Raw genomic sequence first — 13,960 nt, 5'->3', positions numbered from 1 at the left:
GTGGAGACAAAGTCCCATCTTCAAATTGAGAAGACCCTCCATCATGTTGTATGGCAGTACTACTGTACTAAATGGGATAGATTTAGAACAGATCTAGCAACTCAAAACTGGGCAGCCATGAGGCGCTATGCGCCAACAGCAGGAGCAGAATTGTATTCAACCACAATCTGTGACCTCATGGCCCGGCATATCCCTCATTCTTCCATTACCATCAAGCCAAGGGATCAACCCTGGTTCAATGAAGAGTGCAGGAGGGCATGACAGGAGCAGCACCAGGCATACCTAAAAACGAGGTGACAGCCTGGTGAAGCTAAAACACAGGACCACTTGCATGCTAAACAGCGGAAGCAGCATGCAATAGACAGGGTAAGCAATCCCACAACCAACGGATTAGATCCAAGCACCGTGAATGGCAGTGGAGAATCAGACAACTAATAGGAGGAGGCGACTCCACAAACATCCCCATCCTCAATGATGGAACAGCCCAGCCCATCAGTGCAAAAGACAAGGCTGAAGCAGTTGCATTCATCTTCAGCCAGAAGTGTGGAGTGGATGATCCATCTCGACGTTTGCCTGAGGTCCCCAGCATCACCAATGCCAGTCTTCAACCGATCCGATTCACTCAATGTAGCATCAAGAAACGACTGAAGGCACTGGATACTGCAAAGGCTATGGGCCCTGACAACATTCTGGCAATAGTACTGAAGACTTGTGCTCCAGAATTAGCTGCACCCTTAGCCAAGCTGCTCCAGTAGAGCTACAACACTGGCATCTACTCGACAATATGGAAAATTGCCCAGTCATATCCTGTCCACAAAAAGCAGGACAAATCCAACCCAGCCACTTATCGCCCTCCCAGTGTACTCTCGATCATCAGCAAAGTGATGGACGGGGTCGTCGACAGTGCTATCAAGCGGCACTTGCTCAACAATAACCTGTTCACTGATGCTCAGTTTGGGTTCTGTCAGGGCAACTCAGCTCCTGACCTCATTACAGCCTTGGTCCAAACATGGACAAAAGAGCTGAACTCAAGAGATGAGGAAAGAGTGACTGCCCCTGTCATCAAGGCAGCATTTGACTGAGCATGGCATCAAGGAGCCCTAGCAAAACTGGTGCTATAGAGTCATAGAGTCGTACAGCATAGAAACAGGCCCTTCGGCCCACCACGTCCATGCCGACCATAATGCCTATCTATACGAATCCCGCCTGGCTGCATTAATTCCATATTCCTCTTTGCCTTTCTCATTCAAGTACCTGTCCAGATGCCTCTTAAATGTTGCGACTGTTCCTGCCTCCACCACCTCCTCAGGCAGCTCATTCCAGATACCCATTATTCTTTGTGAGAAAAATTTACCCCTTTGATCCCCTTTAAACCTCGTCCCTCTCGCCTTAAATCTATGCCCTCTAGTTTTAGTCACCCCTACCATGGGAAACAGACTCTGGCTATCTACCCTATCTATGCCTCTCATAATTTCATATACCTCTATCATGTCCCCTCTCAGCCTCCTTCGCTCCAGGGAAAACAGATCCAGCCTGTCCACTCTCTCTTTATAACTCAAGCCCTCCAAACCAGGCAACATCCTTGTGAACCTTTTCTGCACCCTCTCTAGCTTAATCAAATCTTTCCTGTAGTGCGGCGACCAGAACTGCACACAGTACTCCAAGTGCAGCCTAACCAACATTATGTACAACTGTAACATGACGTCCCAATTCTTGTACTCAATGCCTCGATCGATGAAGGCAAGCATGCCATACGCCTTCTTCACCACCCAGTCTACCTGTGTCGCCACTTTCAGCGAACTATGTACTTGCACCCCAAGGTCTCTCTACTCAACAACACTCCCCAGGGCCCTGCCATTCACTGTATATGTCCTGCCCTGGTTTAACTTCCCAAAATGCATACTTCGCACTTGTCTGTGTTAAATTCCATTTGCCAATCCCTTGCCCACTTTCCCAGTTGATCTATATCCTGTTGTAACCTTAGACAACCTTCTTCACTGTCCACTATACCACTAATTTTGGTGTCATCTGCAAACTTACTAATCATGCCCCCTACATTCACATCCAAGTCACTAATATATATGAAAAACAAACAACAGAGGCCCAGCACCGATCCCTGCGGCATACCACTGGTCACCGGCCTCCAATCTGAAAAACAACCCTCCACTACCACCTCCTATCACCAAGCCAATTTTGTATCCAATTTGCTAGCTCACCCTGGATCCTATGTGTTCGAACCTTCTGGACCAGCCTACCATGCAGGACCTTGTCAAAGGCCTTGCTAAAGTCCATGTAGACAACGTCCATCGCTCTGCCCTCGTCAATCCTCTTGGTCACCTCTTCAAAAAACTCAATCAAATTTGTGAGACATGATTTTCCATGCACAAAGCCATGCTGACTATCCCTAATCAGAACTTGCCTTTCCAAATGCATATAAATCCTGTCTCTCAGAATCCCTTCCAATAACTTTCCCACCACTGATGTAAGGCTCACCGGCCTGTAGTTCCCTGGCTTATCCCTGCTGCCCTTCTTAAATAAAGGCACAACATTAGCTATCCTCCAGTCTTCCGGTACCTCACCCATGGCTAACGATAATACTAAAATCTCTACCAGGGCCCCAGTAATCTCCTCCCTTGCTTCCCATAACATCCTAGGATACACCTGGTCAGGCCCTGGGGATTTATCCACCTTAATACGCTTCAGAACCTCCAACGCCTCCTCCTTTGTAATGTTGATATGCTCCAGGATATCGCCGTTCCCTCCCTTGAACTCACTAGCTTCCATGACCTTCCCCACAGTAAATACAGACGAGAAGTATTCATTTAAGACCTCGTCTATTTCCCGTGGCTCCACAGATAGATTACCACACTGATCTTTAAGGGGACCTACTCTCTCCCTAGCTACCCTTTTACTCTTAATATACTTACAAAATCTTTTAGGATTCTCCTTTATCTTATCTGCCAGGGAAATCTCATGGCCCCTTTTCGCCCTCCTAATTTCCTTCTTAAGTGTACTCCTACATCCCCTATACTCCTCGAGGGACTCGCTTGATCCCAGCTGCCTCTACCGGACATATGCCTCCTTCTTTGTCCTGACCAGACCTTCAATATCCCTCGTCACCAAGGTTCCCTAAACTTGCCAGCCTTGCCCTTCCATCTAACAGGAACATGCCAGCCCTGAACTCTTCCTATCTCACTTTTAAAAGCCTCCCACTTGCCAGACGTCCCTTTACCTATAACAGCCTCTCCCATTCAACTTTTGAGAGTTCCTGTCTGATGCAATCGAAATTAGCCTTCCCCCAATTTAGGACTTCAACCTGAGAACCAGTCCTATCCTTTTCCATAACTATCTTGAAGCTAATAGAGTTATAGTCACTGGTCCCAAAGTGCTCCCTCACTGACACATCAACCACCTGCCCATCCTCATTTCCTAAGAGGAGGTCGAGTGTAGCCCCTTCTCGAGTAGGGCCATCCACATACTGCTTCAGAAAACTATCCTGGACAAACTTAACAAATTCTTCCCCATCTGATCCCTTAGCACTAAGGCAGTCCCAGTCAATATTAGGGAAGTTAAAATCACCTATTACAACCCTATATTTCCTACACCTATCTGTGATTTCCCTACATATATGCTCCTCTAATTCCCTCTTATTGGGGGACCTATAGTACAATCCCATCAAGGTGATCACCCCTTTCTTATTTCTAAGTTCTACCCATATGGCCTCGCTGGACATTCCCCCCGGGATATCCTCTCTAAGTACTGCCGTGATGTCCTCCCTAATCAACAGTGCATTCCCCCTCCCTTCTTACCTCCACCTCTGTCACGCCGGAAGCATCGGTATCCCAGAACATTGAGCTGCCAGTCCTGCCCATCACTCAACCACGTCTCCGTAATAGCTATATCACAATTCCTTGTACTGATCCATGCTCTGAGTTCATCTGCCTTACCTGTAAGGCTTCTTGCAGTAAAGTAAACGCAGTTTAGCCTACCAGACCTTCCACGCTCCCTGTCCTGCCCCTGCCTGGCCTGCCTACTGGACTTACTTGCTTTAACCTCTACATTTGCCTCAACTAGCTCATCGGAGAGATCACTATTTTGGGTCCCACACCCCTGCCAGACTAGTTTAAACCCTCCCGAGTAGTACTAGCAAACCTCCCCACGAGGATATTGGTCCCCTTCCAGTTCAGACGCAACCCGTCCCTCTTGTACTGGTCACCTCTGCACCAGAAGAAATCCCAAAGATCCAAGTAGCTGAAGCCTTCCTGCCTGCACCAGCTCTTCAGCCACGCATTCATTTGCCTTATCCTCCTATTCCTACCCGCACTAGCACCTGGCACGGGGAGTAATCCTGAGATTACAACCCTAGAGGTCCTGCTTTTTAACCTTCTGCCTAACTCCCTACATTCACTTTGCAGGACCTCATCTCTCTTCCTGCCTATGTCGTTAGTACCAATATGGACCACGACCGCTGGCTGCTCACCCTCCCCTTTCAGAATGTCCTGCAGCTGCTCCGAGGCATCCTTGATCCTAGCACCAGGAAGGCAACATACCATCGTGGAGTCTCGTTTGCGGCCACAGAAACGCCTATCTGCACCCCTTACGATAAAATACCCTATCACTATAGCTCTTCCAACCCTTTTCCTTCCCTGCTGTGCAGCAGAGCCCTCCACGGTGCCACGAACCTGGCTGTTGCTGCTTTCCCCTGGAAGGTCATCTCCACACCCCCCAACAGTATCCAAAGTGGTATATCTGTTTGAGAGGGGGAATGGCCACAGGGGACTCTTGCACTACCCACCTGCGCCTACTATTCCGTCTGGTGGTCACCCATCCCTTTTCTGCCTGTGCAGCCATTATCTGTGGTGTGGCCACCTAACTAAACGTGCTATCCACGACGTCCTCAGCATCGCGGATGCTCCACAGTGAATCCACCCGTAGCTCCAACTCCGTAATGCGGGTAGTCAGTAGCTGCAGATGGATACACTTCCTGCACACATGGTCGTCAGGGACACTGGAAGCGCCCCTGATTTCCCACATTGCGCATGAGGAGCATATCACGGGGCTGAGCTCTCCTGTCATGACTTACCCTTAGATTAATTAGTTACTTCCTTAATTAAAAAATATTAATTACACTAGGGGCCTTGTTCTACCCACTCCAACATCTTTTCTTCTTTGGCCTCCTTGTCTTGAGAGACAATGGGTAAGCGCCTGGAGGTGGTCAATGGTTTGTGGAGCAGCGCCTGGAGTGGCTATAAAGGCCAATACTAGAGTGACAGGCTCTTACACAGGCACTGCAGATAAAATTGGTTGTTGGGGCTGTTACGCAGTTGGCTCTCCCCTTGGGCTTCTGTCTTTTTTCCTGCCAACTGCTAAGTCTCTTCGACTCACCACACTTTAGCCCCGCCTTTATGGCTGCCCGCCAGCTCTGGCGATCACTGGCAACTGACTCCCACGACTTGTGATCAATGTCACAGGACTTCATGTCGCGTTTGCAGACGTCTTTAAAGCAGAGATATGGACGGCCGGTGGGTCTGATACCAGTGGCGAGCTCGCTGTACAATGTGTCCTTGGGGATCCTGCCATCTTCCATGCGGCTCACATGGCCAAGCCATCTCAAGCGCCGTTGACTCAGTAATGTGTATAAGCTGGGGATGTTGGCCACCTCGAGGACTTCTGTGTTGGAGATGCAGTCCTGTCACCTGATGCCAAGGATTCTCCGGAGGTAGCGAAGATGGAATGAATTGAGACATCGCTCTTGGCTGACATACGTTGTCCAGGCCTCGCTGCCGTAGAGCAAGGTACTGAGGACACAGGCTTGATACACTCTAACTTTTGTGTTCCATGTCAGTGCGCCATTTTCCCACACTTTCTTGGCCAGTCTGGCCATAGCAGTGGAAGCCTTTCCCATGCGCTTGTTGATTTCTGCATCAAGAGACAGGTTACTGGTGATAGTTGAGCCTAGATAGGTGAATTCTTGAACCACTTCCAGAGCGTGGTTGCCGATATTGATGGATGGAGCATTTCTGACGTCCTGTCCCATGATATTCGCTTTCTTGAGGCTGATGGTTAGGCCAAATTCGTTGCAGGCAGCCGCAAACCTGTCGATGAGACTCTGCAGACACTCTTCAGTGAGAGATGTTAATGCAGCATTGTCAGCAAAGAGGAGTTCCCTGATGAGGACTTTCCGTACTTTGGTCTTCGCTCTTAGGCGGGCAAGGTTGAACAACCTGCCATCTGATCTTGTGTGGAGGAAAATTCCTTCTTCTGAAGAGTTGAACGCGTGAGAGAGCAGCAAGGAGAAGAAAATCCCAAACAGTGTGGGTGCGAGATCACAGCCCTGTTTCACGCCACTCAGGTTAGGAAAGGGGTCTGATGAGGCACCGCTATGCTGAATTGTGCCTTTCATATTGTCATGGAATGAGGTGATGATACTTAGTAGCTTTGGTGGACATCCGATCTTTTCTTGCACTAACAGCAGTGACTCACCGACCAATCAGCTTGCAGCTCTCCTCTAATGTCACTGTTGGCTTTTTTTTTTCAAAACTCCGGCGCGCTGGAAGAGCTCCTCTCCGTTCCTGGAAGGCAAGAGCCAATGGGAATCGGGGGAAAACTCTCCGCTGGTTGGAGTCATACCTAGCACAAAGGAAAATGGTTGTGGTTGTTGAAGGTCAGTCATCTCAGTCCCAGGACTTCACTGCAGGAGTTCCTCAAGGTGGTGTCCTAGGCCCAACCATCTTCAGCTGCTTCATCAATGACCTCCTCTCTGTCATAAGATAGGAAGTGGGGATGTTTGCTGATGATTGCACCATGTTCAGCAGCATTCGCAACTCCTCAGATACTTCCTTCACTGTTGCTGGGTCAAAATCCTGGAACTCCCTTAACAGCACTGTTGGTGTACCTACACCCCAAGGACTGCAGCAGGTCAAGAAGGCAGCTCACCAGCACCTCCTCGAGGGTAATTCAGGATGGGCAATAAATGCTGGCCTAGCCAGTGACACTGACCTCCCAGGAACAAAAAAAAAAATTAGCTCAGTGACAGGAATCAATAGCTGGTGATGGATGAATGTTTTTCAGGCTGGGAAGTGGTTTGTAATGGTGTTCCCCAAGGGTCAGTTTTGGGTCCATTACGGACCCTGTTTTCAATTTTTATAAACAACCTAGATTCGGGTGTAGGGAGCAGCATTGTAACATTTGCAGGTGTTACAAAAATAAGCAACATAGAAGATCATTATGAGGATAATTCTAGGCTTCAGGATGACAGAGAGGATGTTGAAATGGGGAGAAGAATAGAAAATGGAGTTCAATGAGGAGAAGTGTGAAGTGATGCTCTTTAGGAGGACAAATATAGAAAGAAATTATACTATAAAGGACATGATTTTTCAAAGTATAGATGAACAGATACCTTGGTGTCCAGATACAAAAGTCTTAAATATGGCAGGGTAAGTTGCTAAGGTGGTTAAAAAGCATATGAGTTATTTGGGTTTGTAAGTAGAGGAAGAGAATTTAAAAGCAAAGAGATCATTCTAGAATTTAATAAATCACTGGTTAGACTTCAGCTGGAGTATTGCGGACAATTCTGGACACCACACTTCAGGAAATATATAAAGGCCTTTGAAAGGGTACAGAGGAGGGTCACCAGGATGTTCACAGGGTTCAGGGACTTCAGTTATGAGGAGAGGTCGGAAAAGTTAGGGTTGTTCGCCTTGGTAGAAAAGAAGTGACCTAACAGAGGTTTTCAATATGATGAAAGGTTTTGATAGAGTGGATAGAGAAAAAGTATTCCCTCTGGCAAGTGGGTCTGTAGCTTGAAGTCCTAGATCTAAAATTAACAAAAGATCTCGAGGGAAAATGAGGAGAAATTTTATCAAGTTGTCGAGAGACCTGGAACACACTACCTTAAGGTGGTGGTGGAAGCTGATTCCCTAATTTATTTTACAAGGGAGTTGGACAGATACTTGAAGATGAGGAACCTAGAGGCTTATGGACAAAACGTGGAGATATGGGGCTAAGCATGACTGCTCTTTCAAAAACCCAGTACAGGTCCAACAGGTTGAATAGCCTCCCTCTGTGCTGTAAGTTTCTATGATTCCCAGATTACTGCAACTTCAAGACTGCAACTTCAAGACTGAATGAAATAGAACACATCAGGGTTAGCCAATCAAATAGCAGCTGAAGAATAATACCAGAAAATTTAATGATAGCTTTGGCTCTCAGCTCATACAGCCCAAGCGGTTTCAGCAGTGCTGCCACTTCCTTCCAATCAGCCTCACGGGCCACTTCAGCAGAAGGGTATCTCTCCAGGAAATCCCACAGCACAGGAATGGCCTTTTTACCTGACACAAGGAAAAGACTATCAGAATAATTTCAAATTAACACCTAAACATTTGTGATGATTGAGATGATAGACAGCAAAGCTGGACAATGGAATACTATTCTAATGTTTGCATCTAGTTTTATCAAACGCTCCCAGAGAAGGCAAAGAAAAGGTTAAAAGCAGACTGAATCTTCCTCCTTTCTGCAACAAAGAAGTCTTACATTCCATTTGCCACAACAGCCATTCTTGTGCCCAATAAATTCTGTGTCAAACTTTGGGCAGGTTTATGCCGTGAAGTTGTATCTCTTTAGAAAATGGGTTAAGCTAACTTAAAATCTGTGTTAGTGAGCAGAGTGTAGCACCAGTCTGAGCTGGACCACAATCCAGGTGCCAGAGGTGAAAGGGCAGTGTGCTCACCCATTGTCTCCTTATAAGAATGTTTTGAAATGAATATTGCTAATGTTGGTAAAAGCTCCAACAGGATTAAGAGCTTTATATTGATAGACAACTTGTTAAAGATTAATTTGTAGCCAATTTTTTTATTTATTTTTAAGACTGCATTTATTGGTGATTGTTAGTTGCCCTAAGATGATGGAAGTGGGCTGCTATCTTGAATCGTTGCAGTCCTTGTGGTGATATCCCCTCTTCCTTTGCATTATGGCCCACAGCATGAGGTGAGAGAATGGATGGTTGGTCAGTCTTCTCCTTGGGCTCTGCTGCCTGCTAAGTGACACCCAGGAAGTGCACGCATGATCCAGCTTCCTGGACTCCAAGTGGAGAAATGACCAGACATCACTTAGTGCCTCCCTCCAGTAACCTGCTCAAAACAGGAAGCTCACTGTGTGGGTGCAAGCCACTCTACAGCAACTCAACACCAGCATAATCATGGGAGAGTTTTTAATCATAGTGTTGATAAATCGCTCTCTATTGAACTGCCTCCAATAGTAGCTGCAGCTGACTAACCCAGATCTGATACTCTCACTGCTAGCAGTTCTCCCATGCCACTCACTTAATACAGGCTAACTTACCAGTGGTTTTATTAAGAAGTATGGTTGCAACAAGAAGCTTCCAGGGATCATGAAAGAGTGTCTCTTGGACCAGTATAAACGGAGATCGAGGAGGAATCCACTTGGCAAAGGCTTTACGCCGCGGTGGGCTGGAGGCTGCAAAAATACACTGAAGGCTCATATCACTAGTCAGTGGCATTTGACATCACGTTACAAACTCTCACCTGGATAAAGATTCACACTCCATACCTTCTTTGGAATATTTTCTCGAAAAGTATGGGCTGGTTTTCCTCTTGTCCAGCTTCACTCTTGGAGGAGGATGATTCTCTGTTTCAAAAAAGGACTCAGTTGGGTATCAAGGCTAATGAGATCCCTGGTGTTTGTGATTAGCAGGGGTCGGCACTTCAAATGGCTGTTTAAAATCTCACTTTCAAGATCAATCTAAACCACACAGTAAAAGTGAATGTGACGATAAGACTGCCTTTTTGAGCTGCTACCTCCCTTTACCCCCCAGTTCACCACTCATCCACTGCTCCCAGGTCTTGTGCCCCAGGCTTCTACCAGCCGCCGGGATGTATATAAGGAGGACTTGGGGATTTCTTGCTCCATTTACTGCAGGAAAACGCATGTGTTCCTTACAGCTGATTTTGGGGGAGATTGTATGTATGAAGTCTGCCTACTGCTCAATGGTGCTACCGCAGTACAGTATTCCTTGCACAGAGAGTGCTGAAGCAGAGGGACCATTGAGTTCAGTGGCTATCTCTCCTAGATCTCAGCACATTTCCTCTTCCCATGCACAATGCCAGGAATTGACTAACAATAAACCTTAGTTTACAGAAACCTAACTTCAATTGAGACTTTCTAGGTTTAGATCGCTAGATTTTTGAGGTAAGGGTATCAAGGGATATGGAGCAAAGGCACATATATGGGGTTGAGGTACTTATTAGCCACGATCTAACTGAATGGCATACAAACTCAAAGGGCTGAATGACCTACTCCTGTAACAGGATCGAGAGGCTGAATAGCCTTTCTTTTCCTATGTAATACACTCAAAAGACTGATTGGCCTCCTCCTGTTCTCATTGTCCGAGTTTACTTTCCAGTTTCGTCTCCTGTTCGCATCTCAGGTAGACAGAAACAATAGCAAAACAGCAAATAGCCAGCAGCAAAGTATGCTGGGATATTGTGCCAAGCCAAAGAGCCTCATTTGGTAAGCTGTGTACAGAGCGAAGGCTTCACCAAAGGCTGGATGGTACCTTGAAAAATCAAATCTCAAGGTCAAAACTTGAGTCATCTCGTGTTGTCTTTTACAAGTTCGGCAGCAGATGACCTGTTCTAAACCTTGGAAGGGGAATGGTGCATAGGCAGTCAAGACGTAGATGTAGAAATAAAATAGCAAAGAATTACAATGGCCTAGTGGGAAAAAGTACGGCTGAATGTTGCACTTGGCCATTAAGACTAGAAATTTCCAGTTCAGTTACTACCTGTGCTGGGCTGATTTCACCCAGTGCAACAGTTGATGCACTATAATTAGCCTCAGTGCCCCTAGATTATGGGGTGGGGTGGGGTGGGGTGGAAAAAGCCTGAGCACCATTCAATAGCTAAACAGAAATCTCTGCAGGCATGCATGGTGTCGGGTGAGAACAGAATCTGCTTGGCTGTGATGCCTTTATGGTTGAATAGTCTGTCAATCTGTCTTGACTTGCGTCGGAAGAATGGCTGCATGTCTTAGGTGCTAGAGGGCTGATGTGAGTTGTAGAACTGTAGTGCAGTGTGAGTCAATACCTTCAGAGAGTAGGGAATTTAAGAAAATAAAAACTCCTTGCAAACTGCTTTAGAAAAAAAATTAAAAAAGACACAGAACATTTCAAAGCTATGAAAGCAAACTTTCAATTATCCTTTAAATGCAGTACCTTGGGTTTTCAGCAGTGTAAACCTGTTCCCATCAGAATCGTTTGTGCCACTGTCTGAGATTTCACAAGTAATCCCTGATTTTGAGAAATGTGTCTGTGAAGGGCTCATGCCTAGTTTTATATCAGATGTTTCAGGGAATGTGATGGGATCAGCATCGCCCTCTTTGCTCATCTGCGCCACCTGCCTGTTAAACTCTGATCCCTCAGTGACAGGCTCACCAGCTTCTTCCACTTTCAGTTCCACTGTGTCCTTGCTTTCAAATGCCTGCTTCTTTGGAAGCTGCTTCTTGCTGTCTGCTGCTTGCTGTTTGGACTTTCTGCTGCTGGTTTTCCTCTTACTTTTGAAATTTGCTTTTCTTCTGTTAGCTAGTATTCTTTCACCCAGCTCCCCATCTTCAGACGGCCACTCTTTCTGTCCCGCTCTGGCAGATGATCCTCTTTTGGAACACATTCTCAGTCTGCTTGGGTTTTGTGGTTTTGTGCCTTTTTTAGGTTTCTGTTTTGAGGCATTTTTAACCTCTGTCTGCTTCTGTCTTTTGCTCATACAGCAGTTACTTTCGGTTTCAGGTCCCTCTTCCACCTCGGCATTTTGTGGCACACGCGACAAAGTTAGCGGAAGGTTAACAGTTAATTTGCCGATGCCTTGTACTGGTGAGTTGTTGGTCTGCAGGAATGCTGTCTGCTTAGCAGAGGCAATCCTTCTCAGAGTACAGCCTCGCCCGAAGACATTAAGGTCTTTGGCCTTCAGATTTTCCTCTCCAGCACTTCTCTGAAAGTAATTTTCAACTTCCTTTGAAGATCGAAATCGCTTCCCTTGAGGACTAAATAAAATAATTTGAATGCACATAAAGACAAGACAGTTGTTTTCGTTCACAGGAATATAAAGAGTAAACATTTACTTCATTCAATTCCTCCCTAATAAAATAATGAAAACTAGCTGACTTCCCATGACGTTGGATACAGGAATGTCAAGACCAAGACTCACAAGGAGGAGGGTTAGAGAGTTGAGGATCATTGGATCAGGGTCTGGAGATGGAATTTGGCATGCATTATAAAATATATTTTGTCCTTTTTTATATATTGTCATTTTAAATCCTTATGTCCATATTAATAATTAAAACTTCCTATGTCAACTTAAATGATACCTGTCTACATTTTAAATGTGATGGGCTTTTAAATCTGCTCAACATCAGCTTTCATTGTTTTTCTTGGGTGACACTGAGCAAATGGGATGCACAAGCAAATCTAAAATATAACCTGAACTCTTATGACTGTAGTAGTTTATTGACCTTTGATTGTGACACACTTGGTTAAATTTTTCTCCTTGCGACTAAAACGGTCTGGGTTATGGCATTCGATAGATTTTTAATTCATTCTTGGAATATGAGCTTTGCTGGTAAGACCCGATATTTAATTGATTATTCCTAGCTGCCCTGAGAATGTAGCTGTGTACCATCTTGAGCTATTAAGCAGTTTGATACAACTAAATGCTTGCTAGGCCACTTCAGAGGGCAGCTAAGAGTCAGCCACTGGAGTCATAAATATTCCAGAGTACGTAAGGATAGGTTTCCTTCCCTGAAGGACATGAGAGAAGCAGTTAGGTTTTATGAAGTAGCAGCTTCATGGTTACTTTTACTAATCCCAGCTCTTTACTTCCTGACCATTTTTTAAAAAAACTGAATTTAAATGCATAAATTCTAGATTACTAGCCAAGGCTCTTTCAATAGCACTTACCAACTCGCAACCTCCATCACCCAGAAGGCGGCGCATGGGAAGACCACCACCTGCAAGTTACCCTCAAAGTCACATATCATCTTCAATTAGAACTATATTGCCGTTCCTTCACTGTCGCTGGGACAAAATCCTGGAACACCCTCCTGAACAGCACTGTGGGTGTACCTACACCACATGGACTACAGCAGTTCACCACCTGCTCAAGGGCAATTAGGGAAGGGCACTAAATGCTGGTCTCATCAGCGACTGTCACATGTCAAGAATGAATAAAAAAAAATTAACATAACCAGTACACTACTATATCACTATGTGTAGATCATTTCCTCCTTGAGATTCCCTCTAGACTGCTTTCGCTCCCAGTATCGCAATTTCTCCCATGGTGATGATCCCAGCACCATCAAGTCATGCACTCCTATCAGCTGTTGTTCTGACCCTCCAGCACTGGGAATATTTTAATGCAAATTCTCCTTCCCAATGCCTGACTTCAGGAAGAGGAGATTTAAAGTTAACAGAAAGAACGAAGTCTGAAATTGGAAGAGTGAGCTGCCATTTAAATATTGCTGTGCTAGCGGAGCAGAGCAACAGGAAGTTAGGAATGGGTAGGTTGAAATGAAAAAGTGAAAATGTACTAGTGGTCACAGCCGACATGAAGCGGAGGAATTTCATGGATAGAAGCGCTGGGATTTTGACCCTCATTTCATACGAAGGCCATGGATTCTTCCAGCTTTCTGGTGGAACTCTGGGAGGCAGTCTTGTATGCAAGAATATACAGTAGAACCAAACTGAAGATACTTTGTACCAGGTAAAAGATAAGCCTCTTCCCCCTTGCCCCATGTTTTTCCCTTCCTCTTCTTAAGGCATGTTAAATGATTAATGTGTCCAGCACCTTGTCGAGTTCATTCTACATGTGGAAACTGGACAGTAATTGCCTGCAGACTATTCATCCACAGAGCCACCACTGGTTCTCCTGATCTAGTATGCAAATATTGGTATTTT

General features: G+C 45.7%; 1 protein-coding gene across 5 annotated transcripts in view; it reads right to left on the bottom strand.

Moving 5' to 3' along the window:
- Window positions 1-13,960, bottom strand: part of mbd4 (methyl-CpG binding domain protein 4) — a 136,187-nt gene that overhangs the window by 116,039 nt on the left and 6,188 nt on the right. For 4 of the 5 annotated variants that reach the window (XM_068051341.1, XM_068051344.1, XM_068051345.1 and 1 more), the window contains exons 3-6: window positions 11,231-12,051; window positions 9,568-9,645; window positions 9,340-9,474; window positions 8,181-8,330 (exon numbers count right to left, since the gene is read on the bottom strand). In XM_068051341.1, coding sequence (XP_067907442.1) covers window positions 8,181-8,330; window positions 9,340-9,474; window positions 9,568-9,645; window positions 11,231-12,051 — 1,184 coding nt within the window. The remainder of the gene's footprint in view (window positions 1-8,180; window positions 8,331-9,339; window positions 9,475-9,567; window positions 9,646-11,230; window positions 12,052-13,960) is intronic. The other variant, XM_068051342.1, reaches the window with a different exon arrangement.

The sequence above is a fragment of the Heterodontus francisci genome, chromosome 19 (assembly GCF_036365525.1).
Source record: "Heterodontus francisci isolate sHetFra1 chromosome 19, sHetFra1.hap1, whole genome shotgun sequence".
Taxonomy (NCBI): Eukaryota; Metazoa; Chordata; class Chondrichthyes; order Heterodontiformes; family Heterodontidae; genus Heterodontus; species Heterodontus francisci.
This window is presented reverse-complemented; position numbering and strand designations above follow the sequence as displayed.